General features: G+C 54.3%; 11 protein-coding genes across 11 annotated transcripts; 2 read left to right on the top strand and 9 right to left on the bottom strand.

Moving 5' to 3' along the window:
* Nucleotides 1-674: 674 nt before the first annotated feature.
* On the top strand, nucleotides 675-1,538 carry HMPREF1541_00841 (uncharacterized protein; the record flags this gene model as incomplete). The annotated part of the gene is made up of 1 exon (XM_008713145.1): nucleotides 675-1,538. The coding sequence occupies one exon, from the start codon at nucleotides 675-677 to the stop codon at nucleotides 1,536-1,538; it is 864 nt and encodes a 287-aa protein (XP_008711367.1).
* Nucleotides 1,539-1,629: 91 nt separating this feature from the next.
* Nucleotides 1,630-3,486, bottom strand: HMPREF1541_00840 (uncharacterized protein; the record flags this gene model as incomplete). The annotated part of the gene is made up of 1 exon (XM_008713144.1): nucleotides 1,630-3,486. One exon carries the CDS (start codon nucleotides 3,484-3,486, stop codon nucleotides 1,630-1,632), a length of 1,857 nt encoding a protein of 618 aa, XP_008711366.1.
* Nucleotides 3,487-3,823: 337 nt separating this feature from the next.
* HMPREF1541_00839 (uncharacterized protein) lies at nucleotides 3,824-4,853 on the bottom strand (the record flags this gene model as incomplete). The annotated part of the gene is made up of 3 exons (XM_008713143.1): nucleotides 3,824-4,297; nucleotides 4,355-4,762; nucleotides 4,812-4,853. The coding sequence occupies 3 exons, from the start codon at nucleotides 4,851-4,853 to the stop codon at nucleotides 3,824-3,826; spliced, it is 924 nt and encodes a 307-aa protein (XP_008711365.1).
* A 1,027-nt stretch (nucleotides 4,854-5,880) lies between these two features.
* HMPREF1541_00838 (uncharacterized protein) lies at nucleotides 5,881-8,058 on the bottom strand (the record flags this gene model as incomplete). The annotated part of the gene is made up of 1 exon (XM_008713142.1): nucleotides 5,881-8,058. The coding sequence occupies one exon, from the start codon at nucleotides 8,056-8,058 to the stop codon at nucleotides 5,881-5,883; it is 2,178 nt and encodes a 725-aa protein (XP_008711364.1).
* Nucleotides 8,059-8,914: 856 nt separating this feature from the next.
* HMPREF1541_00837 (uncharacterized protein) lies at nucleotides 8,915-10,260 on the bottom strand (the record flags this gene model as incomplete). The annotated part of the gene is made up of 4 exons (XM_008713141.1): nucleotides 8,915-9,268; nucleotides 9,319-9,713; nucleotides 9,762-9,847; nucleotides 9,896-10,260. 4 exons carry the CDS (start codon nucleotides 10,258-10,260, stop codon nucleotides 8,915-8,917), a joined length of 1,200 nt encoding a protein of 399 aa, XP_008711363.1.
* A 1,629-nt stretch (nucleotides 10,261-11,889) lies between these two features.
* Nucleotides 11,890-13,275, bottom strand: HMPREF1541_00836 (uncharacterized protein; the record flags this gene model as incomplete). Its single annotated transcript, XM_008713140.1, has 1 exon — nucleotides 11,890-13,275. One exon carries the CDS (start codon nucleotides 13,273-13,275, stop codon nucleotides 11,890-11,892), a length of 1,386 nt encoding a protein of 461 aa, XP_008711362.1.
* Nucleotides 13,276-14,188: 913 nt separating this feature from the next.
* Nucleotides 14,189-15,071, top strand: HMPREF1541_00835 (uncharacterized protein; the record flags this gene model as incomplete). Its single annotated transcript, XM_008713139.1, has 2 exons — nucleotides 14,189-14,435; nucleotides 14,497-15,071. 2 exons carry the CDS (start codon nucleotides 14,189-14,191, stop codon nucleotides 15,069-15,071), a joined length of 822 nt encoding a protein of 273 aa, XP_008711361.1.
* Nucleotides 15,072-15,533: 462 nt separating this feature from the next.
* On the bottom strand, nucleotides 15,534-16,313 carry HMPREF1541_00834 (uncharacterized protein; the record flags this gene model as incomplete). The annotated part of the gene is made up of 1 exon (XM_008713138.1): nucleotides 15,534-16,313. One exon carries the CDS (start codon nucleotides 16,311-16,313, stop codon nucleotides 15,534-15,536), a length of 780 nt encoding a protein of 259 aa, XP_008711360.1.
* Nucleotides 16,314-17,553: 1,240 nt separating this feature from the next.
* Nucleotides 17,554-18,127, bottom strand: HMPREF1541_00833 (uncharacterized protein; the record flags this gene model as incomplete). The annotated part of the gene is made up of 2 exons (XM_008713137.1): nucleotides 17,554-17,610; nucleotides 17,660-18,127. The coding sequence occupies 2 exons, from the start codon at nucleotides 18,125-18,127 to the stop codon at nucleotides 17,554-17,556; spliced, it is 525 nt and encodes a 174-aa protein (XP_008711359.1).
* Nucleotides 18,128-20,738: 2,611 nt separating this feature from the next.
* HMPREF1541_00832 (uncharacterized protein) lies at nucleotides 20,739-22,465 on the bottom strand (the record flags this gene model as incomplete). Its single annotated transcript, XM_008713136.1, has 3 exons — nucleotides 20,739-21,129; nucleotides 21,182-21,897; nucleotides 21,947-22,465. 3 exons carry the CDS (start codon nucleotides 22,463-22,465, stop codon nucleotides 20,739-20,741), a joined length of 1,626 nt encoding a protein of 541 aa, XP_008711358.1.
* A 473-nt stretch (nucleotides 22,466-22,938) lies between these two features.
* On the bottom strand, nucleotides 22,939-23,370 carry HMPREF1541_00831 (uncharacterized protein; the record flags this gene model as incomplete). The annotated part of the gene is made up of 1 exon (XM_008713135.1): nucleotides 22,939-23,370. One exon carries the CDS (start codon nucleotides 23,368-23,370, stop codon nucleotides 22,939-22,941), a length of 432 nt encoding a protein of 143 aa, XP_008711357.1.
* Between the last annotated feature and the right edge of the window lie 914 nt (nucleotides 23,371-24,284).

The raw sequence follows: 24,284 nt of genomic DNA, 5'->3' as shown, positions 1-24,284 counted from the left end.
GGTCGAATAGGTTAGAGAGTTGCCAAGGCCTTCCCCGGTCAAGATCCGGCAGGTAGTCTTGGCGCGGCCATGGGTCTCGGACAGCTTCGGTCCTCTCCGCTCACTTCAAAGAGCTCTTGATCGTGATTGACTGCCCACATTATCACAACGTTGCAGTCTGTTCTCGCGCTAATCTAGGCTTTTTGCCGGGTATGCTTATATCTGAAGATGTGTCGAGAATGGCCTCGCTCACAACTCCTGTGGCCTTGTGGCGCTGAATTCCAACCCGTGACCTTGGTCCAAGTGTGATTTTAGTGAATCAATTGCACGCTTCCGCTTCGGTGACTCCAGGCCAGGGGGGTCAAGGAGCTCGCCAACTCAAGAGCTTGGTTGGCCAAGCACGAAATGAGCCGCAAGAGCCTATCTGCCCCGTGTGGCCTTTCTGAGGGCGGTAAGTGGTCGCGTGCCCAACGTGATCGGCGGGGCCCGGACCCACTCTATACACCAGAGAGACCAGATCGAAGCACGGTTACGTCGGGGTACCAGGCCTTTCAGGAAGGTCGAATCTGTTCGTGGCGGCCAGGATCCGGCAAACCAAGACGCGGGCTGCATGTCCTAACGATAAGGAAGTATTGGTCGGTATATCTGTTTCCTCAGCCCTCTCCTTTGACTTCACATTGTGCACTTTCGTAACGATGGCTCCTTGCAAGCATCTCAGCGCAGCTCTACTGCTTACAGCGGTGCCTGCATGTCTCGCGTGGGGACCGCTCGGCCACTCAACGGTGGCTTATGTCGCCCAGCACTATGTCTCTACCGGGACAGCAGGCTTCGTCCAAGGTATTCTCGGCACCGCTCCAGACTACATGGCCAACGTCTCTTCATGGCCCGATGAGTATCGCCGCACACCTGAGGGCGATTGGAGCACCCAACTGCACTGGATCGATGCGTTCGACGCGCCACCGGAGTCGTGCGAGGTCGAGTTCAAGCGCGACTGTCCTCCAGAGGGATGCATCGTCTCCGCCATCGTCAACAACACTCAGATCCTGCTTGACAGTGGATCGACCGAAGCCCAGCTTCTAGACGCCATTCGCTTCCTGATCCACTTCAGCGGTGATATCCACCAGCCTCTGCACACCGAGGCTCTCGAGGAAGGTGGCAATGGCATCAACATCACCTGGGAAGGCGAGACAGCGAATCTGCACGCAATTTGGGACCGACAGATCCCGATCAAGGCGTCCGGAGGCGTCAGCGCCAGCGAGTGGGCTGAAGAGCTAATCGGTCTCATCGAAGACAAGACGTACAATGTCAAATCTTGGACCAAAGGCATGAGCTTGAAAGATCTCAAGGGTACGGCCATGACCTGGGCGAATGATGCCAACGACTACGTCTGCACCGACGTGCTCCCTGAAGGACGCGAGGCCGTGGAGGCTGAGGGTGTGGATCTGTCGGGCGCCTATTTTGACGCGCACGGAGAGGTGACGAAGGAGCTCATCGCAAGGGCAGGCTACCGCCTGGGCAAGTTCCTGAACCTCATCGTGACGGGCTGTCTCGACGGCTGAAGCGTAGTGAGATTGGTGCAGTCCAAGGTTGGCTGAGTTGGGGACATAGTGCTAGCATCAGGGTACTAGCCACAGGCAAAGGTGGTCGCGATTAGGTAGCAGCTTCTGGGTCCGAACCCTCCATGCCGGCTCTGTTCGCTTCGGCTGAACGACGTAGCCGCTCGAGAAGTGTCCACCTGCTGTCTGGTTCTTTTCCATCTTGGTAGCCATTGCACAGGGCGAAAAACTGCTCAGCAGTCTGCCACGAACTCTCATTCTGATGATTCTTGGGCAAACTACGCAGCACGTGCAGTAGTGAAGCAGCCATACCCCACCCAAGATCTTTCAGGGTCAGCCATACCCATCTTCGATACTGATCGCTGTTTCTCAAGGCCATCACTCGTTCGAGAACTTCCTGGCTCCTGGCGACCAGACCACGCTGCACGGTTGTCGTCGACGGGGCTTCGCCGTGTATGAGGCTAATCACGACGTACATTCTTGATAGCTCTGTCGCCGTATAGTCTTTGACCATGAAGCAAATGGGTACATTGATGTCAAGGGAGGCGTCGTCTGCCTGCTTCAGACTTGCGTTGAGATCGTTGATGTGCTGCAGCTTCTCATCCCGAGACAAGATGGGATATCCGTTACTCTTCGAGAAATGGTTCGAGAACAAGACTTTGCGCGCCACTTGGACGAGTTGTATTCTGCGTAGAGTGAAAGCCATATCTGTGCGTTTTGAACTATTGGTGGCTGGAGTACTCATGCTTATGTCGAGTGCTTGATCATCGACATTCGTAGGAAATTGGGTATCAAAGCTGTGCTCAAGCATCGAAGGGTCCGTGTCATTGTCTTGTGCCGTCAAAACGTCCAGAACAACGATCTGCCACCACAGACGTCTTCTCATCTCGCAGTCAAACGGTGATAGTTTCAGCACCTCCGGGTCACGATGGAGTCCGAGTTTCATAGCCAGCCGCACAAGTACACCCGTCATCGTCCAGATCCAGTCCCGGTCTCGGCGCAGGCGTGCACATGAGAGATACAGAGTGAGGGCTTGTAAGCAGAACATATCTGGCGTTTTCATGAAGTCAGCATTTGCCAGAGCCCGCTCAATACCGATATCGTACTTCCGCAGCAAGTCGTGGCGCTCATCAGCTGCCACTATACTCCCCAATACGGAGGTTTGCATGCTGGTGACGACTGCGTGATAGATTGCAAAGGTCAGCGCTTCGAACGAAGCTGGAAACCCTTGAGACGTCTGGCTAGCCTGCATTAACCGACGCTGGGTTGTTGGTACGTGCAGGAGTTTGAGTACCGGATCGACGTTCTCGAGATAGACTTGCCAAAGAGGGAAAACCCTGTCGGTTCGCGGGCGAATGAGGGACAGATCGTACATTGGTTGGTTTTCCTCGAGAAGTGGCCATGATGACTGTCGGTGCGGTCTTCGCGGAGATGCAGCAGCTTCTGATTCCATTGGAGTATCGTCGAATGACTCATGTGAGGCCAGCGCCGCCTCAAGTGTCGTCCAGAGGCTGCCATCAACATACCGCGAGCTGTCTCGAGTTCCTACAAGCCTACCACAAGACACGGGCTGCATTGCCAGATCTGGTCCTGCCGGCATTTCTCCCAATGTCGTCCCGAGCTGTTGAAGGCTTTCAGAGCCCAGGCTTCGACCACCGCGGTCGTCGTCATCACGTTGTTGCTCTCTGAGAAGACGCAACGACTTCTCGACCTGTTCCAGCCGAGCAACAAGATCGTCTTGGTCGTACTGCGGCCGGCGAGGGCTAATCGAATCTTCCTCGCTCTCCCCAGGATAAGAACAGCCAGTCTTCAGCCGGGTACAGTAACTGCATGGCTGCTTTCGGTCGCACCGAATCTTGCGCCGTCGACACGCCACGCAGGAGCGACCCGGAGCAACCGATCTCAATACGGGAGCAGTTGCCGAGCTTGCATGGCCTCTTCGGCCTCTCATCATCATTCGCCGGCGGAATAGAGGTGGTGCTGAGGTTCGAAGAGGAGAAAACGGGGGGGCTTGGGCCTTTAACTAAGCTTTCCAGGCGGCATGCACTTATGTAAGCCGCAGCACAAGGGTACCGGGTGCCCCCATACTGTATGCGCCTGAAGCTGGCCGGGAGCCTGAACAGCTGAGTATCGAGTGAAATTATTGTCTGCATCAGAGTGAGGTGCGTTGAGGGAGAGCGAATCGAAGATCCGTGCTATGCTATCTTTATGGTACAGTCTAACATCTAGCCACCCGTCCCCTAAGAGACGAGACTCCAGTATCAAGAACCATTCTGGGATCCGATCCGTTATTCACGCCTTTCTGTAGAACCAATCACTTCCGCGACGATATCCTCAATACTCGTCGGCTTGATACCCAAAACATCGTTCGCTACCCCATCCTTCTCGTCGCGCTCAAAGTTCTGCCCCAGCCCGGGCAAGCCACCGAAGGTAGCAGCCTGAACGAGCTTATACATGCCAACAAAATCACCCGCCGCAACCAGCTTGCGCCCTTCTTCGATATCGTCGGCCGACGTGACACTTTCAACTTGCCACTTTTGCGCCGTGGCCTTCTCGAGCTCGGCCAGAATCTCCGTCTGCGAGGTCGTGACGGAGTAGGCAAAGATGTACTTATTCTTCGTCGCCTCCGGGTTCTTCAAGGCCCCAACGACCGCTTTACCCATGTCAGCGACGGTGATGGCCGAGAAGACACCCTTTCCGCCGTCCCAGATCTTCGCTTTCTGATTCGGGATGTCGAAACCAAGGAAGCCTGCATTGAGACCCTAGCCACCAAACAGTCAGCTTTGAGTTTGCTTGCAGCGCGAATCAACGCCACTCACCCAGTCAATGAACGGCCCCGTCGCTATCCCCGTCCAGCTCAGGCCCTCCTTCTCCTTCGCCTTCAGGTACTCGAGCACCTCCCACTTCCACTGAAACACCGGCACCAACTCCCTGAACGCGGCCGTCGTGCTGCTCATGCTGAGCTCGCTGGGCAGGAAGCGCTTGACGCCGGCCTGGACGGCCGCGTCGATCAGGACCGTCTGCTGCACTAGACCACCACCACCAACGGCAGAAACGACGGCGTCTTGGCCCCTGAAGGCTTCCGTGAGGCCGTCGACGGTGTACGCTGCGCGGATGACTTTGATGCCTTCGGGGAAAGTGGAGGTGCTGGATTCGCGGGTGAGGATGGTTATGTTGTAGACGGAGGCGAGCGGCGCAACGAGGCCAGCGCCGACGTTACCGGCAGCCTATTATTGTCAGTAGTCTAAACTTCAGACGAAAAGATGATTGCCCTACCCCGACGAGGATGACATTCTTGATGGCGGTGTTGTTGGACATGACTGCAAGCGACAGGAGTAGTTTGGCGGACTCTTTTCGATGGAATACTATGATACGTTGGCTCAAGCGATGGGTTTATTGCTTCTACCAGTGCTGTGGTTCGACAAGTGGGATTGCGCTTCAACGCCTCTTATACCTACCAGCATCGAGTGCCCCTCCAGCCTCTCCTGGTCATATGAATAAGCATATGATGCCAATCTTTTGGCGGCTTATGATTGCAATCGACCATTGCCTGGCTCTTACTAACATTCACAGCACCGGATATTGGTAAAGCAGTTGCTCACCTAGCTCCACTGCGGAGAGCGGAGCGCGGAGCGCGGAGCGCAGTTTCTCGCCGCTGGCTGGCTGCTTCTTTGTGCGCCTCGTCCTGCCGAAATTGACTCATTGATACCTTTTCCATATCTCAACCAGCTCGATTTCATGTTCATAGTTGCTGGAGCCATGACAGCTTTATGATGAGCGCACAAGATGAGCCTCGTCGCGAAGTGCAACAGTTATTGGGCCGCCATATCTGAGCCAATGAGCGCACTGGGCTTCAGGCAGTGAACGGCAATAGCCGGGGTTTCGCCGGCATGATCCAATATACCTTGAACGAAGCTGGATTGCACGCCTATGAAGGTGGCGGTGGTCTTGCACCTGCTTGTGATACTCGAGCAAGGTCCTGAGAATGGGTTTCCTAATGCTCTCATGTCGCAAATTGGCTGCTGCACGTCATGCTCGCGACTTTTCCATGAAGGGAAACTCCATTTCGTGCTAGACCTGCATGTTAATCTGAAGGGCCTAAGCGCGAGTCCAACAAGAAGACGCACGCAACTCACATGTCGTATAATTTTTGTTTGACTGGGAGGCAATGTTCGCCGTCGTAAGCACCCGACGAAGTAGAGACGGACCAGGCAATAAAAGTCTTGGCGCCAAGCAATTCTAAACAGCCGCATACAGCAGGAGGGGTGAGACTGCACAGAAGAAAGCATCCGAAGAAGACTGAGCAACAAATCATGGAAATTCTATACTGACAGCTGGCCTCTCCTCACAAGTACTTTTTCCCACACAATGGTGGAGGTCCAACGCGTTCTGGGTAAGCTGTTGGATCCCCAACTATAAGAGAGAGCCGATCACCGCCGTCGACTTCTCTGATACTGACCGGCTCAAGCCATATCTTGCGGTTCCGTACGCGGATTGAGCTGTCGGCGAGTTTTGGCGCGCGGAAGGAGTCGATGGCCAGAACGAGTAACTCCGAGGCCAAGGACCAGCGGGTGGTGATATTTTTCTTCGAGACCAGAACCCAGGTCAAATACATCAGTGTGAGGGCTCCGTGGAACAAAAGAGTTCCAAGTGCGATGTAGATGGTGAGAGAATCCTGGAGAAACCATCCCCATCCGCTTCGACGTACGGTGAATGCCACCATCGAGTACGCGGTTTGCACGCTGTCCCCTCGATTCTCCGAATGGATCCAGAAAGAGGGATCTTGTGCGCAAATTGCTGGCGAGAAGGTGAAACCTGGCTTTGTGTCATTGCAGTCTCCGGAGTAGATGCTCTCACCCACGGCCGCTGGGCCAGCAGCTATGGCTTCGGTAACTGTGCTTGCCAAAATTATAGCAATAGCGTCGGAGTGGTTAGTCGGTCCGATGTTCTCCTGTATTCTTCCCTGCACAGCCTGAGGAGCTCTGACTCGAGGTGTGCGCCATTCGTTGAACAAGTCGACGATATTCGCGGCCAATTTTGTATCCTGGTCGACAGTTGTCAGCTCCAGCCAGTCTTTGCGTAACAGGATCGGCTTTGTGATGCTCTCATTTTTCTTGAAGATGTCGCGGGGTTGAGGGAGACTTTGGAAAAGGAGGGATTGCTGAGCTGTATTGTACCATAGCTGTGACGGACACCAACGTGGAGCAATGGCACAGGCGACAGCTGCATAACAGTCCTCGCCGTCACATTTGGACGGGTTGTCGAAATCAGGAGAGTCTATCCTGTAGGAGAACAGGAAGCTGTCTTTGTCGAGCCCCTGGGCATCTGCCAGCCAGGTGACAGCGGGCGTGCTCCAGTTCGTTGAGATATTTCTATCCTGGTAGAGCTCAACGATTTCATCGTACTGTAGCTCCCGACAAGCAGTTGCAACTGCCGGCTTGAACATGCCAGCTGCGCTGTCGAATTGTATGTCAAGCAACTGTGCTTTACCGGCTTCGACGACCCTTGTATCGGTAATGTTGAGCGGGAATGCCACCCCGGATTCGAAGCGGAGGGCAAGTGCCTCAAAGATCGCCGCAGTCGGCGTTGTGGCATAGGCGTTGGATGCATCAAGGTCGAAGTCTACCGAGAGCACACGGCCTATTGCGTTTGCCGAGACGGTCTCTGACAGCGATACGTTGCACGTAGATTGAAAGCCTTCGGTCGTACAACCCACACCTGGTCCGAATACGGGGCTGAGCCGGATCCTCGCACTCTTTGAACCCTTGGCAGGGCAACCCATTGTCCCCATGGCACCACCTTGAGAGCACTTTGGAGGTAGCGAGGCCGCAGCAAACTCTTCTGGCCAGAAATCTGTAGCCGATACATTCCAGAACGTAGGGAACAAAGCGGCGGCGTCCGAGCTAGACCAGCCTAGTCGCGGTACAATTAGGATTGCAGACATTGGCCCAGCAATGTTTGCAAACACGATGGCCAGCAAGAGGAGCAGGAAGAAGGACAGCGCTGAGCGCTGTCTGAGAGTATGACTCCATAAATGCCCAGTAGTCGGTCGATTGGTCCAGAGAGAGGCACTTAAAAGCCAGTCGATGTTGTTGTACATGACTGGGGACATGAGATAACCGAGCGGCACCCCGGAGCTACTCATGAGACCGCTTCGCACGGCATCAATCATGATAAGCGTCAATGATCCCAACATTGCAGCTTCATGGAGCTTGGCCACGAACTGGAAGGCTCCGATTTTGGCAACTATGTTAGGATCGTCGGAATCCATCAAGTAGACATTGAGTAGATTCAGAGCAGCTACTCCTCCGGTCGCAGCAATGGCAAGGAAATGAATCCAGTATCTGGTCCATATGCGAATCCCGTGGCGTTGAAGTACGATCTTCCCAGTATTTGACTTGCTTCGCAAGATGTCTGTCGTCGCGCTGGTTTCGCTGACTCCACTGACGCTGTGAACCTCAACTGACTGTGACTTGCGAATGCCATGATGGGCGAATGCATCCTCGGGTTTCAAAAGCCGCATAGCGTGAATAGCAGATAACTCAAGATCTATACGAGCAGAAGTATCGACTCACTTACTCCCACGCCTTTATGTAAGTGCAGACGAAGTATCAGCCCGTCGGCGGGCGGTCATGGCGGTGCGTATACGCGCCCACCTGTACGCGCCGAAAGCCTGCCATTTCGGTCTTCTGGCTGCCGCTAATTTAGAGCCGGTCAGGCTGAAAGAAGCGAGACTTGGTCCGAGATACGGCTGCATGGAATTTGGGGGCTCGGGAGGACTGTGGCAGACAGAGGCCTGATTGAATTAGCTAGCTTCCCATGAGCTGTCAACTCCATTCAAATGAATTGGTTGCCTAAAAGACATAGTCATCATGGAGGTCGCCACAACCCTCGATCTGGTACAGTCTCCTAGGCGCGGGATGCTTTCAAGACCATGAAATCGTTCCTGGTAAGAAGTCAATGGTGAGTAGAGGACAACGCGGGCTGCAATACCAGCGAGAAGTGGCTCAATCTGCCAAAAATAGAACACGCTCTGGGCGTGGACTTCGAATGTGCGACACGATCAGCGTGGGAGCCATACAGTAGAAGCTTGAAACACCATCTTGAAACTCGCTTGTGCGCAGCCAGTTGGATCTGTTATGCTCCCAGTGACCATCCGACAGAACTGCAAAACCCAATGCATCGTTCAGTCGCCGAATTGATCATTAGTTTAATCATGACTGTCGTCTTTACATTCTCCAACAGAGCACCTACTTTACACAACGCGTCTATACCCGAATCTCTTTCCCAAATATGAGGCTTCGATGCCAATGACCCCAAACCAGACACGCATCCAACAGGAACAAATCAGCTAGGTGCTCGTAGACTTCTCCATTCCCTTAGGCGACGTAGCCACGGGCCATGAATCTGCCCTTCTTACGGCCGCCGAAGCCCCCACCGAAGCCCCCACCCTGGCCACCGCCGAAACCGCCGCCCTGGCCGCCGAAGCCACCGTTGCCGCCTTGGCCTTGACCGTTCTGTCCTTGATCTTGACCTTGACCGTTCTGGCCTTGATCCTGGCCGCCGTTATTGTTGTTCTGGTCCTGGCCGCCATTGTTGTTATTGTTCTGGTCCTGGCCATTGTTGTTGTTACCGCCGCCGCCGTTGTTGTTGTTGTTGTTGTTGTTGTTCCCACCGTTGCCCTGACCAACGGTGAATTGGATGCAGTCATCTTGAGCACCACGTTGGGCAACCTGCGGTATGTCAGACAGATGTCAAAATGATTGCGAAGCTCGAGACTTACAGGCATGATGACTGGCTGATGGTTGGCAGCGGAAGTCATGGTGCAGCAGCGGTAGCTACCGGCAGCAAGACCACCCTCAACCTCAGCGGAGAGCAGGCCATTGCCGTTGCCGGCATCGTTGATACCCTTGAAGAAAGCGAATTCTTGCGGGTTGGGAGGGTTGTTACCCTGGGTGACCTGGCAGGTAACGTGGGTGTGGCCAACGATTCTGCCGTTCTGCAGTGCTTGTGGGGCAGAGTAGTAAGTTGTGTCGGGATTGGTGAAGGTACCAGCTTCCAGGTTGTCGACTTGGACGTCAATGGTGAACGTCTGGTCGGCCTGGATATCGTCGCCGTTCGTGGGGTTCTGGAAGAACGAAGAGATCATGTTGCCGGTGCTGGGGATTTCACCCATGACTGGGGTCTGTTAGTTTGTAAATTGCAAGATTTTGGGGGCGAGTTTACCAATGCCGTTGCAGGAGCCGCCTTGAACTTGTTGACCATTCGTGAGTTGCTTGCCGGCACAGAAGTTAATGAAGTTGTTGTCATCCCTGGATAGTGTTAGTAATGACTCTCAAGGACGCAGGGATAGAACACACGTAGCGGAATCGGCCTGGCCAGCCTCAGCATCTGCACCACCGGTGTCGGCACTGGCGTCCTGGCGAGCATTTCCTTGCAGAGTGGCGCCGCCGCCATTATTGTTGCCACCGTTGTCACCACCATTGTTGTTGTTGTTGTTCTGGTCTTGACCGTTATTGTTGCCGCCGTTGTTCTGGCCGTTCTGGCCGTTCTGGTCTTGGCCTTGACCATTGTTGTTGCCACCTTGGTCGTTGTTACCGCCTTGGCCGCCGTTGTTGCCACCGCCGAAGCCACCACCGTTACCGCCACCAAAGCCGCCGAACTGGGCAGAGACTCCGACGGAGTAGGTGGTAAGGGCAATTAGAAGAGCCTGCGAGAGCCTCATGTTGACTGTTTTGGGGGTGGAGAGTAGGTAGATAGTTGGTATAATAAGTACTGCTCTCAACGAACGAAAACTCCAGGTGACGATCAACGTTCACCTAGGACAGAACTGAAAAACACTAAAAGGAGCGTGAAGAATGTATAGACAACAGTCAAAAACCTGCCAGAGGGGGAAAATGAATGCGAGGCACTGCCGATGGATTGAGAGAAAGAATCAGACCAGGAGGAACACGAGCGAGGTAAGCCAATATTAAAACGGTCGCATGAGGGTACCAACTTGGCGTCAAGCCACCCCCGGCACCACGGAAGAAACGTGCCTTGCCAGAGCTCGCCTGAACCATTCCCATGATCCGCTCCGACACTGGAACTGTTTCTGCGATGGCCATGATGGGACACAGGTGTAGCACTCAGGGAAATTGGGAAGGAGTGGAGAAGGGGAGCCTCGGAAGGCCGCGGGCAGAGCAACCAAGCCTTGCCAATGTTTGGACTGCAGCTCCTAGTCCGGGGGGAGAGGGTTCGCGAAGCAGCGTCTGCAGCGACGCCAGAGACGCAGGTGAGGCCGCATCAGTTTCGAGGAGTGGCCGTAGTGTTTCGCTGAGCAAAGAGCAGGAGACAAACGAAACGCGCAGTGAACCAGACGATGAAACCGGCGCCAACCAGCCTCCGCGCTAAGCGACGCGATGGCACCAACTATACCCGATTGGGGCCCTTCCAAGAACCTATTTTTGACGTCATGCTCAGCCTCGTAGCCTTGTGCCCCGTTTGCCGAGTCGCTTTCCAAATGATCAATCCCCCTCTCATATAATGATCGTGTTGCAGATGTCGGGCCCGGCTCTTGCGCTTCATCAAGCGAGCCTTTGCCTCGTCTCATACTGCAGACGAACCCTAAGCCACGCACAGTTCCTGTCTGACAAGCATTTGCTCAAGCAACGCCACCTTCATTGGTTGCAACCGGCACCGTCTCCAGCATCCAATCCTCCTTTCTGTTGCCATGACAAAACATCCTTTGCAACGTTTGTTGATTCTCGGCGCCGGCTCACCATCATCCCAGTGCGGGCGAGCTAGCCTGTGTGAGACCGTGCATTGTGTTTTGTGCCGGTCAAGCCCGCGAAACCCCTAGCCTCCTCGTCAAAAACCATGGTCGAGCTAGTTCCGTCAACGGCACCAGCTGGGACCCAGCGACGATCAAGGGGTGCGGCAGTTGTTTCTCTGCGACCCTCTAGTGTCCGTTGGTCGACGGCGTGGCTTACTCAAGCATTGCTGCACGAGCCTCAATGTCAAACTTCAGCCATCATCCCAAATTGGATACGGCACTACTTAATGGTGAGTCCTAGCCACCAGGATGGAAGGTTCTGCCCCCCAACCCCTAGTGTTGGCCTTCTCTGCCGAATTGAAGGTCTCAGCGAGTAGTTTAGTCTCGACCTTTGTTGGGATATCCTGCGAGCTACGTCTGTAGCCGCAGCAAGGTATGCAGCGCGGGATTGCTACTCAGTGCCAACGGATCGCGTGCACAATGCCTGTGTCATATCCAGGAATTTCCCGATGATTAAGATTCGCCGACCGCTCCTCGGGCTGACGCGCCGAAAACGCCATCCTCCCGTGTCAGCGACATGCGCATGGGGTGAGCGCTGTGTTATGAATAATTACCGCCGCCGGCGCGGGCGCGATCCGTGTCGATCCAGGACTGTACACTGAGGCTACTGCCCCCTTCTGCTTTGTCCAAATCCTCCAGCTTGCGCGAAAAGTCTGCGAGATATGCTTTGGCCCGGGCGCCTGGGCCGACACTGTCCACTGAATCGCCGTATGGGCAATTGAGCAGCGAAACAGCTACATCGCGGGTCTTTTGCACCAGTATCACACCCAGCGTTTCGAGACTCAGGTCCGAAGCGGAGTACAGCACTTGGAGTAGCTGTCGACAGAGGTCTTCTCTTTGAGCCCACTCGGCGTTTGCGGCATCATCCGCAGACATTGCCACACTCGGTGAGGTCAAGGGCCTTGCCGGAGACGCTTCAGATCGATGCGCGCGGTACATTTCGAGATGGTCCATGATGACAGATTGGAGCCAGATATGCGTAACATGGATATCGACGCGAATGATTTCAATCTGAGAATATTGTGTGTGAATTGCCTTGCTAGCTGAAGAATCGGGAGACTTCTGCGCCATCCACTGACGTAGATACCATGGCGCTTTGTCCAGGACATACTTCAGCTCTTTCAGCCTGGCCTGCAGATAGTTCTCATACTCCACAGGATTATTCATTCGAGTACAATGACAGTGAACTGCCTTTTGGGCCTCTCGACCGTGTATGGGCAATTCTTTCACGGCGCACCAGAACACCTGGGAACGTAGATTGAAACTTGCGGCGAGGGAGGGCTCATTCGGGTCTGGTGAGCCGTAGGAAGATTCTGTGATATGCTCATCATCATGCGGAACAGGCATGAGGCTTTCCAGATCAATCTCGTGAAGAGTGGCACAGTCAATAAAGCCTGGTCTCTCTCTCCGAAAGTCGGCGTGTTGCAAATGGACGTAACCATAGAACATTAGCCAGAAGGCTTTCTTCCGCAGCTGTGTCTCGATGCAGTTCAGGCCTGAATATGCCGAGATCCGGGGTATTTCCAGGAGCCTTGCATATAGGTTTGCCTCGCACTCCACAATCCGGGACATGTTGAACTTGCCAATATGGAAAAATGCCAGTGAGAAAACGTAAGCGGTGGCCCATTTGGTGTGGCTAATTTCGTCGAAGTATCGGAGGTCTCGCGCTTGAGTTGCACGAGAATAGCAGCACTCGATTACATCTTGGCGAGTGGCGAAGCGCGCGAACGATGGCTGTAGTCGATAGTCGTTGAACTTGCGTGGCAGAAGCCCTACGGCGACGGCAACTATGCCCATCACCAGGCCGAAAAATTGTTGATCATGGCGGTCCCTTTGAAGCTCAAACTGCCTACGAAACGTCGGGACATGGAAGACGGGAATGGCGGGGTAAACGTGGAGGATGTAGTCCTCGACAATGCGATGCATCATGGTCCGGTCGAGGAAATGATCTGTCACATAGCGCCCGCTAGACAAGGGCCACGAAGGTGAGGTGTGATCGCGGAGTAGCTTTGATATGGATTGTGCGGAGCGCCCATCGATGCTGGACTCCAGCGATGCCTCGTCGTCTGGCGACGTGACATGTACAGCATCATGGCGCGACGTACTCGGGGATCTGTCCTGGACTCTCGAAGAAGGATCAAAGCCGGGCACAAACCGGACATCAAATCCGGCGGACGGAGCACTCTTGCTGTCAGGACTTGCAGTTGATTGTGCTAAGGAGGTCTGTGTGTCAACAGCAAGGCGCTTCTTACGTGGGCCCTTTGGTCCACGTCGTTTCACGGGCAGAAGGTAGGAACATGTGATCCCTAAATGATGGCAGCGACGACATCTCTGTTGCGGCACCGCATCCTGCTGTGTGGCAGAGGACTGGTTTCCCGAGTTTTCGGTTCGCACGACGCCCTCAAGTGTTAGTGATGATCGGGTATCATCGATTTGGCACCGGACCTTTCGCGTCCGGCAAGCATCACATGCTTGACTGGTCTGCTCCCGCATTTAGAGTGCAGCTTTCCAGAAGTAGCAGAGGACAGACATTGACCTGCGGGGGGTAATCATGCCTCCTTACAGTCGAGTCCATGGAGAACCAAGGTGTCATAGACAATGCAATAGCTCGACATCAGAGTTTCATTCTAAAGCCCCTCAGCGCCAAGCCTCAAGTGGTTGCTCTTGACGACTGCACGTGACCAGAGCCTCGCCGTCTTGTTTTGAACTGACTCCGCCCATGACTCCCTATGCACACTCTATCTCACTAACACGACTGCCACAAAGTGTCAATCAACGACGTTGCGAAACCCTTACATCGCAGACTACAGTAAAAGCACTCCGAGCCAAATTTGCAATCATGGCCGCTGCAACGGCGTTTTCAACATCCACCTCATTCCTCCGCGCCTCCCAGTCGCAACAACAGCCCACCTACTCCTACTCCGGCAGTCACTTGACGCAGCTCCCCAGCGTGGACATCCCATTCGAGGACCTGCGAAAGCGCATGAACGAGTTCACGGTGCGATTCGACGCGTTTCTCGAAAAAGGCCGCAGGCGCGTTCTCGAAGAGCACAATGAATTCAAAGCGAAGCTGTCCGAACTACACGGTACGTTTCCACGCAAAAAATCCTCACGCGTACCTTTTTTTGCTAACACGATTTCTCATAGAGGACAATAAATCCACCGCCACCTCCATCGCGACCCTGCAGTCTACACTCGCGACGCAGTCGCACGTCCACTCTCGCGAACTGGCCGAGAAGGAGGAAATGAACGCGCAGATCACGAAACTCGAAACCCGCCATTCCTCGCAGCAGCAACAACGCGACCGCCTTAGAGCCGCCCTCGCAGCTACGCAGCGCCAGATCGACGCCAAGCTGGCCGCGCAGCGCGCGTATGCGGAAAAGCAGGACGGACAATCGGCGCTCAACGCGCCGGAGCTACAGTTCTGGGAGACGTATCTGGGGATGCGGTTCGAAGGGGCGGGCGACGAGAGCCGCGTGAAAGTCATCTACTCGTTTCCTGCCGGGAAGGGCACGAAAGGGGAAGGAGAGGGCGGCGAGAGGGAAGCGGTGTTTGAGTTGAAGGTGCCGGAGACGGGCACGGCCGGGTACGAGGTCGTGTACATGAAGCCGCGGCTGGAGAGGGAGAAAGTCGAGAAGGTCGTGGACAAGCTGAACGAGACGAGGGAGATCGGAGTGCTATTGAAGGGAATGAGAGGTCTGTTCGCCGAGGAGATGAAATGATAACGCATTTGTTTTTGCGGCCATCAGTCGGACTACTGCTGATGTGGACTCGGCGGGCACTGGGTGCATATCAGCTGTGTTTGCCACACCCCAATCCAAGCTACGAAGATCAACGAAGACGCTCACACGCACTTGACTCCCACTCTGAGACGTCTCCCCACCGCAAAACTTCCCGCAAAAAGGGCCATGCGTGGGGGTGATTCCACGCCGCCCGGACTCTGGCGCTCCGAAACATCCAAGCAAGCAGCATACAGTCCACACGTAAGATCACCACTGCCTTAAAATCCACAGCCATCGACACAAGAAGAAAGCGAGGTACTACAGGACAGGAAAACACACTTGGTCTCACATGTCATCTCATTCGCCTTCGTGAACTTACCTCTTCAACAAAATCGCTACCGACCGTCCACAGCAACTTTCTGGAACGACGTTTCTACAGTACCACCCCTTAGAAATCCGGTTTCAGAACGGGCGAAGATACTCGTTCACGTCTGCACGCCTCGACTTGTCCCATTGTTGCTGCTCCCGCTGCTGCGGCTGTGGCTGGTAACCCTGATACTGCTGGTACTCCCGAGGCCGATACGCTACCTGGCTCTGGCGCTGCTCCTGCTGCTCCGGCCGCTGCGTCATCATACCCATCGCGAACGCTGACGGGCCCGCCACCAATGACGAGGGGACGTTGTTGTTGTTATTGTTGTTTCTGCTGAATTGCTGACCGTTCCAGACATTGACAACATTGGGAGGCGGGGTCGGGGCTATCATACCTTGAGATTGCTGCTGCTGCTGCTGCTGCTGCTGCTGCTGCTGCTGCTGCTGCTGCTGCGCCATGAGCCCACAGTGTGCTTGCCTAGGAGGGGAGGAGAAGCGAGGAGCGGCTATCGGTTTTGCACTCACCTTCTGAGCCACAAACGCATCATCACGTAAGGTGTTCTGCCGTCGCTGCTGCTCCCGCGCCCCCAGGTGCCGCTCAGGGTTGTACGCACTCCAGTCCCGCCTCCGCTCCGGGGGCTGCAAGGCCGCGAACGGAGAACCGACACGGACACCGCCGGCAGCGTTGAAGCCACGTTGCTTCAGGTACGCTCCAAGGGCTGGCGTGCAGGGCAGACAGGGCCTGGTCTGGTAGATGGTCTTGCAGATCTTGGTGCAGGGGCGGTTGGCCTGGGCGGCGGAGCAGTGGTCGGGTTGGTGGGGGCGGGAATGCGTGTGGCCGCAGATGAAGTGGTCGGTGTGGATGTAGCACATCCTGCTTCTTCTTCTCACAGTGGGGAGTGCAAGTGGAAGACGCTCTGGGCGGTCTAGCTAGCGTGCGGGATGTTTGGGGAGGGTATGGATATCTGACTCGGATAGAAGATGTGCAGGTACTTACTTACCTTATTCGTGGATGGGTTAGTGTTCAACCCAACTAGAAAAGGCTGAGTAATGATCAAGAACTTCTATTTGGGCCAGAATCTTGTTCAAATACTAGGCGAGGCTGCAGCACAATGGGGCGAGGCGTACGCGAGGGAAACAAAGGGGCGATTGTTGCCTCGGCGCTGCTTTATCAGGAGACAATGCTGCATAGTAAGACTCTTGTTGCCTTGTTCTATAGGCCATGGTGCATGCTTGGCGAATGTGTGGCAGCCATGTTTGGTGAGGGTGCGACAAGAGTGACCATCGCAAATGCTAGCGAGCAGCCGGCACACTTCCTGCTAACTCAAAAACAGTACAAGCGAGCTTCTGATCGACTTTCCTGCTGTCAGTTCATAGCATGGCTTTTTGAGTATCACCATAGGAAGAATGTCAAGGCAAGGCAAAATGCTTCGAAGTCATTCCCGCGATTCGAAGCTCGAAGCCTTGGAGGAAGGCGCCGCTCCTTTGCTATCTATGCTGCGTCTCCCGACAATAGTCACTTGTTGAAATCGTCTAGTAATCGCTTTGATAGTGTAGTAAATCAATCGTTATGCCAGCAACGGAGTCATGCTGCTCCCCAAAATACCATTGCGCCGTCGCTTGTAATAATTCCGAAACTGGAGAATATAGTGTTCGCGTACCCTGTGCTGTTGAAACGTGTTGCATCAGGCCGTTTACCTTTCGAACGGTGACAAGGCTGTCAGATAACGTCGAAGAGCTCCGAAGCGAGATTAATTCTGGTTGTCCATATCAAATTGGAGGGCCTCATCGTCGAACAATGTTGGCCTTTCGTTCGGGAGCGTGGCTGCGATCCTCAACTTTTGTTTGACAACATACGTTTGGTGGGCAACGACAAGATTGTAGTGCGCCACACGTTGTCTCTTCGAATAGGGGCATCCCTTGAAGCGCCAATCGCGTCTCGTATGGGCTGGTGTAAGTTTGGGGGCGAATCCCGAGCTTGGGGGGCATGCAGTCATGGCGTGGGCGCCTTGTAGAGGCCAAGGCCAGGCAACCCGCCCGGAGTCTGTATGTCCCAAAATAGGCCTGGTGGAGTACCGATAGATCGGGACGCTTACGCGAAGCTGTTTCCGATTCATGCAACGGTGTGGAACTGGTAGCCGTAGTTGTGGACGATAATCAATGTGGCATCCTAAGGCTACTGTCAGCTTGACACTCTCCAAGGTTGGTGCCATACTTACGAGGTCGAGGCGATCTAGTTCGTCTGCCGGGAGAGGCAGGTAGTGATCGAAAAGCGCCTCTTGTCCTTCTCTGTAGATTCTAAGCGTGTGCGGCTTGCGTTCGAAGCTCAGACAGCTCAGGTCGAAGCCAACAATATCTTGAACATCCGCCTGCGCAAGCGCCTCAGCGATATCCGCAGCCAAACCCGATGTCCATTGACCCTCGGTGCAGTCAAGCGTCCGAAGGAGCTTCAATGCTCTCTCGGCAAGATCTTCGTCTGGTGCTCTTACTATCGTTGTAAACAAAGGAGCGATGAATCCAAGTTCCTTCCATGCGCCGACTTGTGGATCCGTAGTGAGTCGGGGTGGTGACAGGTATTCTTCTAGCTTATCCACAACAAATGTGTAGAGCGCTATTATACCGTCTTCGTGCAGTGTTTCTGGAATCTTCAACAACTCTTTCAGCTCTCGAAGGAGAGTAAATGCCATAGCGTGGTGTATTGAGAACAGCCGACCACACAAATGCCTATCGGTGCCACACCCCCCTAGCCTGCCTATCATGGCAAACACCCGGAACAATTGCAACTGAAGCCGATCAAGCTCTGCTGTTGGATCAGCCATGTGGGTAGATTGCACCGCCAGACGGAGGAGTGATTGTATGACGGCTTTGAAATGTGCGACGGTGCTCTCAGAGTTCGCAGCACCTACAAGGAGGGCGAAATCTGTGGCTGCAACATGGCTCGGGTGTGTTTCAGGTATATCACGGCCAGTGTCTAGACACAGTCCAAACATCTGGATCATCTGGATGATGGGCTCGATGTGTTTGCTGATTGTATCATAAGATGTGGATTGAGTGTGACTTTTGCCAGCTTTGAATTCATCCAGGATCTTTAGCGCCGCTTCCATATGGTGACTTGCTGCCTGGGTACCATCTCTTCTAAAGAAATCAATAAAGAAGAACATCATTGAGGATATCAAGACAACGTCAGTGGTAGGCTGTCCCTGAGTAATAGCTCTGATTGCAGCGTTGTAGTGATGGAGCAGCCGCCCATCATGCACCATGCTCAGACCAATCTCGGACACAATGGATTGGTGGACTATCGACAAGGCGAGCAAGGAGTGCTTTACCGCCGGATGCGCTGTGCTTGCCTGTGGGACAACGACTGTCCAGAAATGGCGCCTAGAGTAGATGGAACACAAGACCGCTGTCTCTCGCATGTAATAGTCGAAGGATTGCTGGTCTTCTGAATCGAGGATGAGCAGAGTAGCAAGAGTGGAAGGCGAAGGTGGCGGAGACGACAGCTTGCGAGGCTTCTTGGTCGACTGCGAAGCTCGTGGTTGCTGTGATTGTTCACCCTTCTTGGTAGGCTCGAAAATACGTGGTTGAGGTGTGGCATAGCCCTCGCACTGAAGATTACTGCGACCACACCTATCGCTTGTCAGTCTCTGGCACTACGTTCATGGAGTAACCTCACCTTAAGCAAGAAGGCTTCGTTTCATCGCACTTGATACGCCGGCGCCTGCGATCTGGTAAGCCATGACTGAAGTCCAGGGGCATAGACGTTGGGCATACTTGCAGGTCAAGCACCCGGAAAACACCTTAGGAGCCCAGCGCTTGATCCGTTTTCCGTCGCTTGACATCGTATAGCGCTATATGAAAGTCGAAAGCGCTACCGACGATGGACTTGAATATGGCATAGAGCAAGCACAGTGGCTCAAGTAACAGCAGAAGAGGAAGTCCAGGCTATGGGCCAGACGAACGGCTCGAGGGAGGGATTGGGGGCGGGCGGGTCTGTTGGGCAGAAACCACCCGGCTACGGCCAGTTCAAACGTCTTGGGGTGCGGATAAAGGACCGAGGGTTTGTGCTCACCGGCAGTGTATGTCTGGGCAGGCACATGCATCAAGAATGGGGCCGCTCTGCCTTGTGGGCCTAGTGGATATATACCGAGACGGTCAGAGCCAGACAAGTCCGGGGTCATGATGACCACAGGACTTAGCTTGAGGCTCTATACTGCAGGAATTAGTCAATGCCGGTCATTCAACGAAGTGACATGGGTAGCAGCGGCCCACAGCTCATCGAGGTGGCGAGCAGGCTGCGGAAAGCGTCGAGGCTGTGAGCAACGGTGACACTCGAACCGTCGATCTCTGATTCAGCTGGATGGCCTGAGGAGGGCTTCATGGTTCCAGAAGACTGACGAGAGGTCCAAGAGCCCAGAGAATGGGTAAGCGGCCGACGGCAGGCTCGGCTGTAGACAGGGGTGGTATAGTCATCTTCTGCGTAAAGGAGATCTAGGTTCCTGGAGCCGGTAGTCTCCCACGTGGCAGAGGAAATAAGAGAGCACGAGAGTCCGAGGCCGCATAGACCGCGTGAGGCCTTACGAGGCTGTGGCGCCATCGTCTGATGATGAACAAATGTTGACATGTTAACGATAACCCGCCTTGCCAGCGACGTGCTGACAGACCTAACAGGATTTCGCTGCATCCCGCCGTACACGCCAAAAGTCAGATGTTGCGCACTAGATGCGGTATAAGCTCTCATCGAGATGGGGTGCAGTGATGCTACTCCGAGAGCAAGCTGAAGTCGATCAAAACTGCGTACAGGAGCCGGGGGTGGCCGAGCAGGACGCCTCGCTTAGCGAGCTCGGACGGTGAAAAGTACTTTTGCGGCCGATTGGGGCGGGATGGGTTTGCCTTGCGGCATATTAGCTAAGAGGGCACGGCCTTGGAGTCCTGGCGACGATCTCTAAAATGCGGTAAAAGACTTGAGTCGAACGAGGGTCTAGATAGGGCTGAGGGGACCGCCTAGCTCGCTAAGGGGGCGGCCCTGGCACGCCACACCGAGACAGCGAATCTGGGGCTTACTTCGCTGCATCGTGCAGGCACGACCCCCGTTTTGCTAGCCCTTTGCGGCTTAGCCAGATATTCTCTTGCAACGACGGAAGCAATTGATCGGCTTCACTCTCATCGCAGACCGTATTACTTAGTCTCTGCTGCTCAGCAGGGCACTCATTCAATCATCTCTATCGCTTCTGGTGCTCGGTGGGACGCTGTGCTCGGACGTGACATCGTTCATCGTTGAATGGTTCGCCAAAGCGGCATTCACTCTTTGGGCGGACCCGTCGCTGTGCTTTGACTAGCAGTTCGCGATTTACTGCCCTTTGCAGCCAGGCCCGCTTCTTGCTCCAAGAAATTCTGCCACAAGTCTCCCAGCGTTTCCTTGCTCCCTGGACTAATCGCACTTCCGGTATCTGGGAAATACTCGTGCGAGAGCGCTGGTGTGCTTGGCGTACGGTGGATGGGACTTGCCACGGATAGGCCACGCATACTGCCTATCGCCGCGAAATTACTGCCCGGTCGCGCAAGCCCAGCCTGTTCCTTTTGATCGTCGGTCCATCCTAGCAAAGCTGCAATCAGCTGCAGTACCTGGAACTTCTTGGGGTCTGACCGGTCCAGGGCAAGGAATTGAAGAAAATGATTCGTGACGATTTGTCTGCACCAATTAGCAATGCTCCGCGGCCGGTGGCCCATAGACGGAGACATACCTGTCAACGTTGTCTTCTGGCTTGCCTTTCTTCAAGAACCGCAAGGCCTTCGTAAGATGGTCATTCAGTATCACCCCTTCGTGCCGGAGCTTGCCGATCAAGAGGTTCTTCTCCTTGACCTCTTTCTCGAAAGGCAGTGCTCTGTCCAGCTCCCGCTTGGTGGTCTCAAGTTCGCTCTTGGCAGATTGCATGGCCGTTTGCATTTCTTCAACCTGACTCCGCAGAGCCGCCAACTCCGCTTGCGAATTCTCCACCACTTCCTTCAGCTCGGATTTGCGAAGCGTTTGGATCTCTTGCAGCGCCTTTTGCAGGCCCTCGACACTACTCGATTGGGTATCCCGTTCTTCTTTGGCTTTTTCGTATCCCTCCTTGACGCCACTCAGCTGTTCTTCCAAATCAGCAACCCGTTCTGCCAAGTCTTTTCGAATGGTTCGCTCCTCCATCGCCAACACCTCCCAATCATGCATAGCCTGCTTAGCATTGTCGTACTCCTCCCGCATGTATGCCTCCGATTCGATCAGCTCCTCCTTCTCCTTGGTCCAGTTCTGTTGCGAGAGATTTGATCTATTCCGTAGACTCGAGAGATCTTTGGATTGCTCCTGTAGTTGCGACTTGAGCTCCTCAATCTCGGCCGACCTTGATGTGTATTGTTCCTGTAGCGTATTCCGCTGCTCTTCGAGTTCCTCGATGTATGTCCGAGCTTGCGCTAAGTCTTCCTACAAGAAATCAGTAAAGCACACCACTGCAATGACACGAGCGCCCTACCGCATCATTCTTCATACGCTCAGCGAGTTGAGAGCGTATGGTGTTAACCTTGCCGAGAAGATTTTGATACTGCTCTTCGGCTGAGTCTTTCTCACCCTGCGTCTCTTCAAGTTGTGTCTGGACCGTCGACAACTCGGTCTGATGCTTCGCCTGTAGTTCTTCTAAAGACTGCCGTAACTGCGTGACCTCAACCCGGAGACTCTCGCGATCTTTGACAAGGGCATCGAAGCGGGCCGTCGCGTCGTCAGAGAGGTCAGTTGCCTGCACGCCGTTCGCCGACTCGGCCACGACTCCCTCGTCGACCGGCGTGTCTGTCGATGTTGGTTTGGCTGTCGCCTCGTGATCTTCTGCCTCGGAATCGTCCGACCGGTCTGCATTTGCTGCATCATCGTTGTTTGTCTCGGTCGAGGTCGCAGCGACTTGAGGTTCACCCGTGGTCTCTGACGCGGGGGTTTTCTTCTTCGACTTCTTCTTTTTCTTGCTTTTGGTTTCTGCAAAAGTCAGAGGTTGTAGGAACATTTCAGACGCGCCACAGTACCTGAAGACGTATTTGTTGCCATTTTGGCGGCCGGTGTAGTCATTGCTCACTGCATGCCAGCGGAAGGTATGTTGGAAGTTGACACATGTTGCATGCAGCGCGCAGGATTGCCAAGGCCAGTATCATCTCCGCCGGGTCTCGCTCCTGGTTTCTGTGGACCTCCTTAGGGCTCGTATCAATTCACTTTACGAGGGTGATGTTCGCACGGGCCAATGGACCGTATAAGATATTCGGTAAACGGTGCAAGCGAGTGGCCGTTGAGGTGTATGGGATTATCTATATCTAAGAACTCCCGAATGCTTCTCGCTTTTGGCTTCCAGTCGACATCCATTCGAATCCACCGAGTACTTCTCTTCCACCTTCAACTCAGCAGACCATCAATCTTCCTGTCACAGCCTCGCTCGAAAGTTCAGGGCACTCTACCCCACGGAAGGCGGCAGCTTCTTTGAGTCTGCTAGTCGTGGGACTGCCACACATTGCATGATGTCAACAGATTCTGCATCCCCTGTGCTGGGCCGGTGCCGGGGCCATTCGTCTCTTCGGCATATGGCACCACACCGTTGCTGTAGAGGCCATCGTGTTCAATGCTGCCTGAGTAGCCCGACAATTGCATCGTGCTGTTCGGTTGGCAGTAGTCTGAGTACACGTGAGCATTTCCTCCGCAGGTGTCGTGCCGCAGGTTGTTGGCTGTAATGTAGCTTCGATCCATGAAAGGCTCCTCAGCACTGCTTGCGGTCCCGTAAACTGCTTGCGTAGGATGCTCCATATCATGCCGCAGGTCGAAACGTGCAATTGTACCACTGTATTGACTGGGAACCTCGGACGCATATGATGTGTCTGGCATACCATGTGGCACGTTATGGACACCTCCAGTGAACATCGGCATTCCGCCGGGTGGAGCGCTTGGTATGATCATGCTGTGACTACCCACAATCTGAACGCTCTCAGGGTTTCCGCACATGTTTTGATGCAGGATTAAATGGGTCGGACCGCTGACCTCCCATGTCTCGCGTTTAGACTTTCGTGGCCTGTTAGTTGTCAGCTTTAACCCACTTGGCTATGTCGGACATCGCACTCTTTCGCCTGACGAAATTGCACTTTGATTCCCGAATCCTTGAGCGACTTCACGAGTTCGCTGGAGGGGTGCCTCGAAATGCCAGCTGTCGACCGTAGTACTGATGCCGTTAGCAACTATTCTCGAACCGTAAGTGCCTCAGCTCACCCTCTACAGGCGCAGATCGCACCGACGTAATTGACTTGACGTAGCACGCATGACTACTGCCAGATTTAGTGATCGTTGATAACATGGATGGTGGGGTTAACTGACCTTCGCTGTTGCTCTTGTAGCGTGAACTGCAAGTGATAATGACCCTCCTTTGCGATCTCGAGGTCGTGGAAGATGAAGTAGCCGTTATTCGCACCAACGGTCCGCTTTGATTGATCTGCGAGAGTCAGCGAGACTCGTGATGATTGCAGCAAGCTCACCTCCAAGTCTCTGCACCTCTTTCTTGGTTGTCATCTGGAGACTCTGCGTCGTCGTACCCCTCAGAACGCTTGGATGCATTGGCTCACTGCTATCTGCATCTAGCAATCTTGCTGTGCAGAACCAGTAAGGGCTTGCAGGAAAGGCATCGGAGAAATCGCTCTCGTCGATCGTGAACTTGATTACTGGACTAGGTTCGAGTTGGAAGCATCCTCTGTGCTGGGCTGCGCGTTTTCAGCAAGGCGCACCGAGCATACGAGAGTGTACTTACGTCTTTGCTGCTTGGACTGCTGCTTACTGTCAGGTGGCAGCTCGCT

This window comes from Cyphellophora europaea (assembly GCF_000365145.1).
Source record: "Cyphellophora europaea CBS 101466 unplaced genomic scaffold supercont1.1, whole genome shotgun sequence".
Taxonomy (NCBI): Eukaryota; Fungi; Ascomycota; class Eurotiomycetes; order Chaetothyriales; family Cyphellophoraceae; genus Cyphellophora; species Cyphellophora europaea.
Note: the sequence above shows the minus strand (reverse complement) of the source record. Positions and strands in the feature narration are given on the sequence as shown.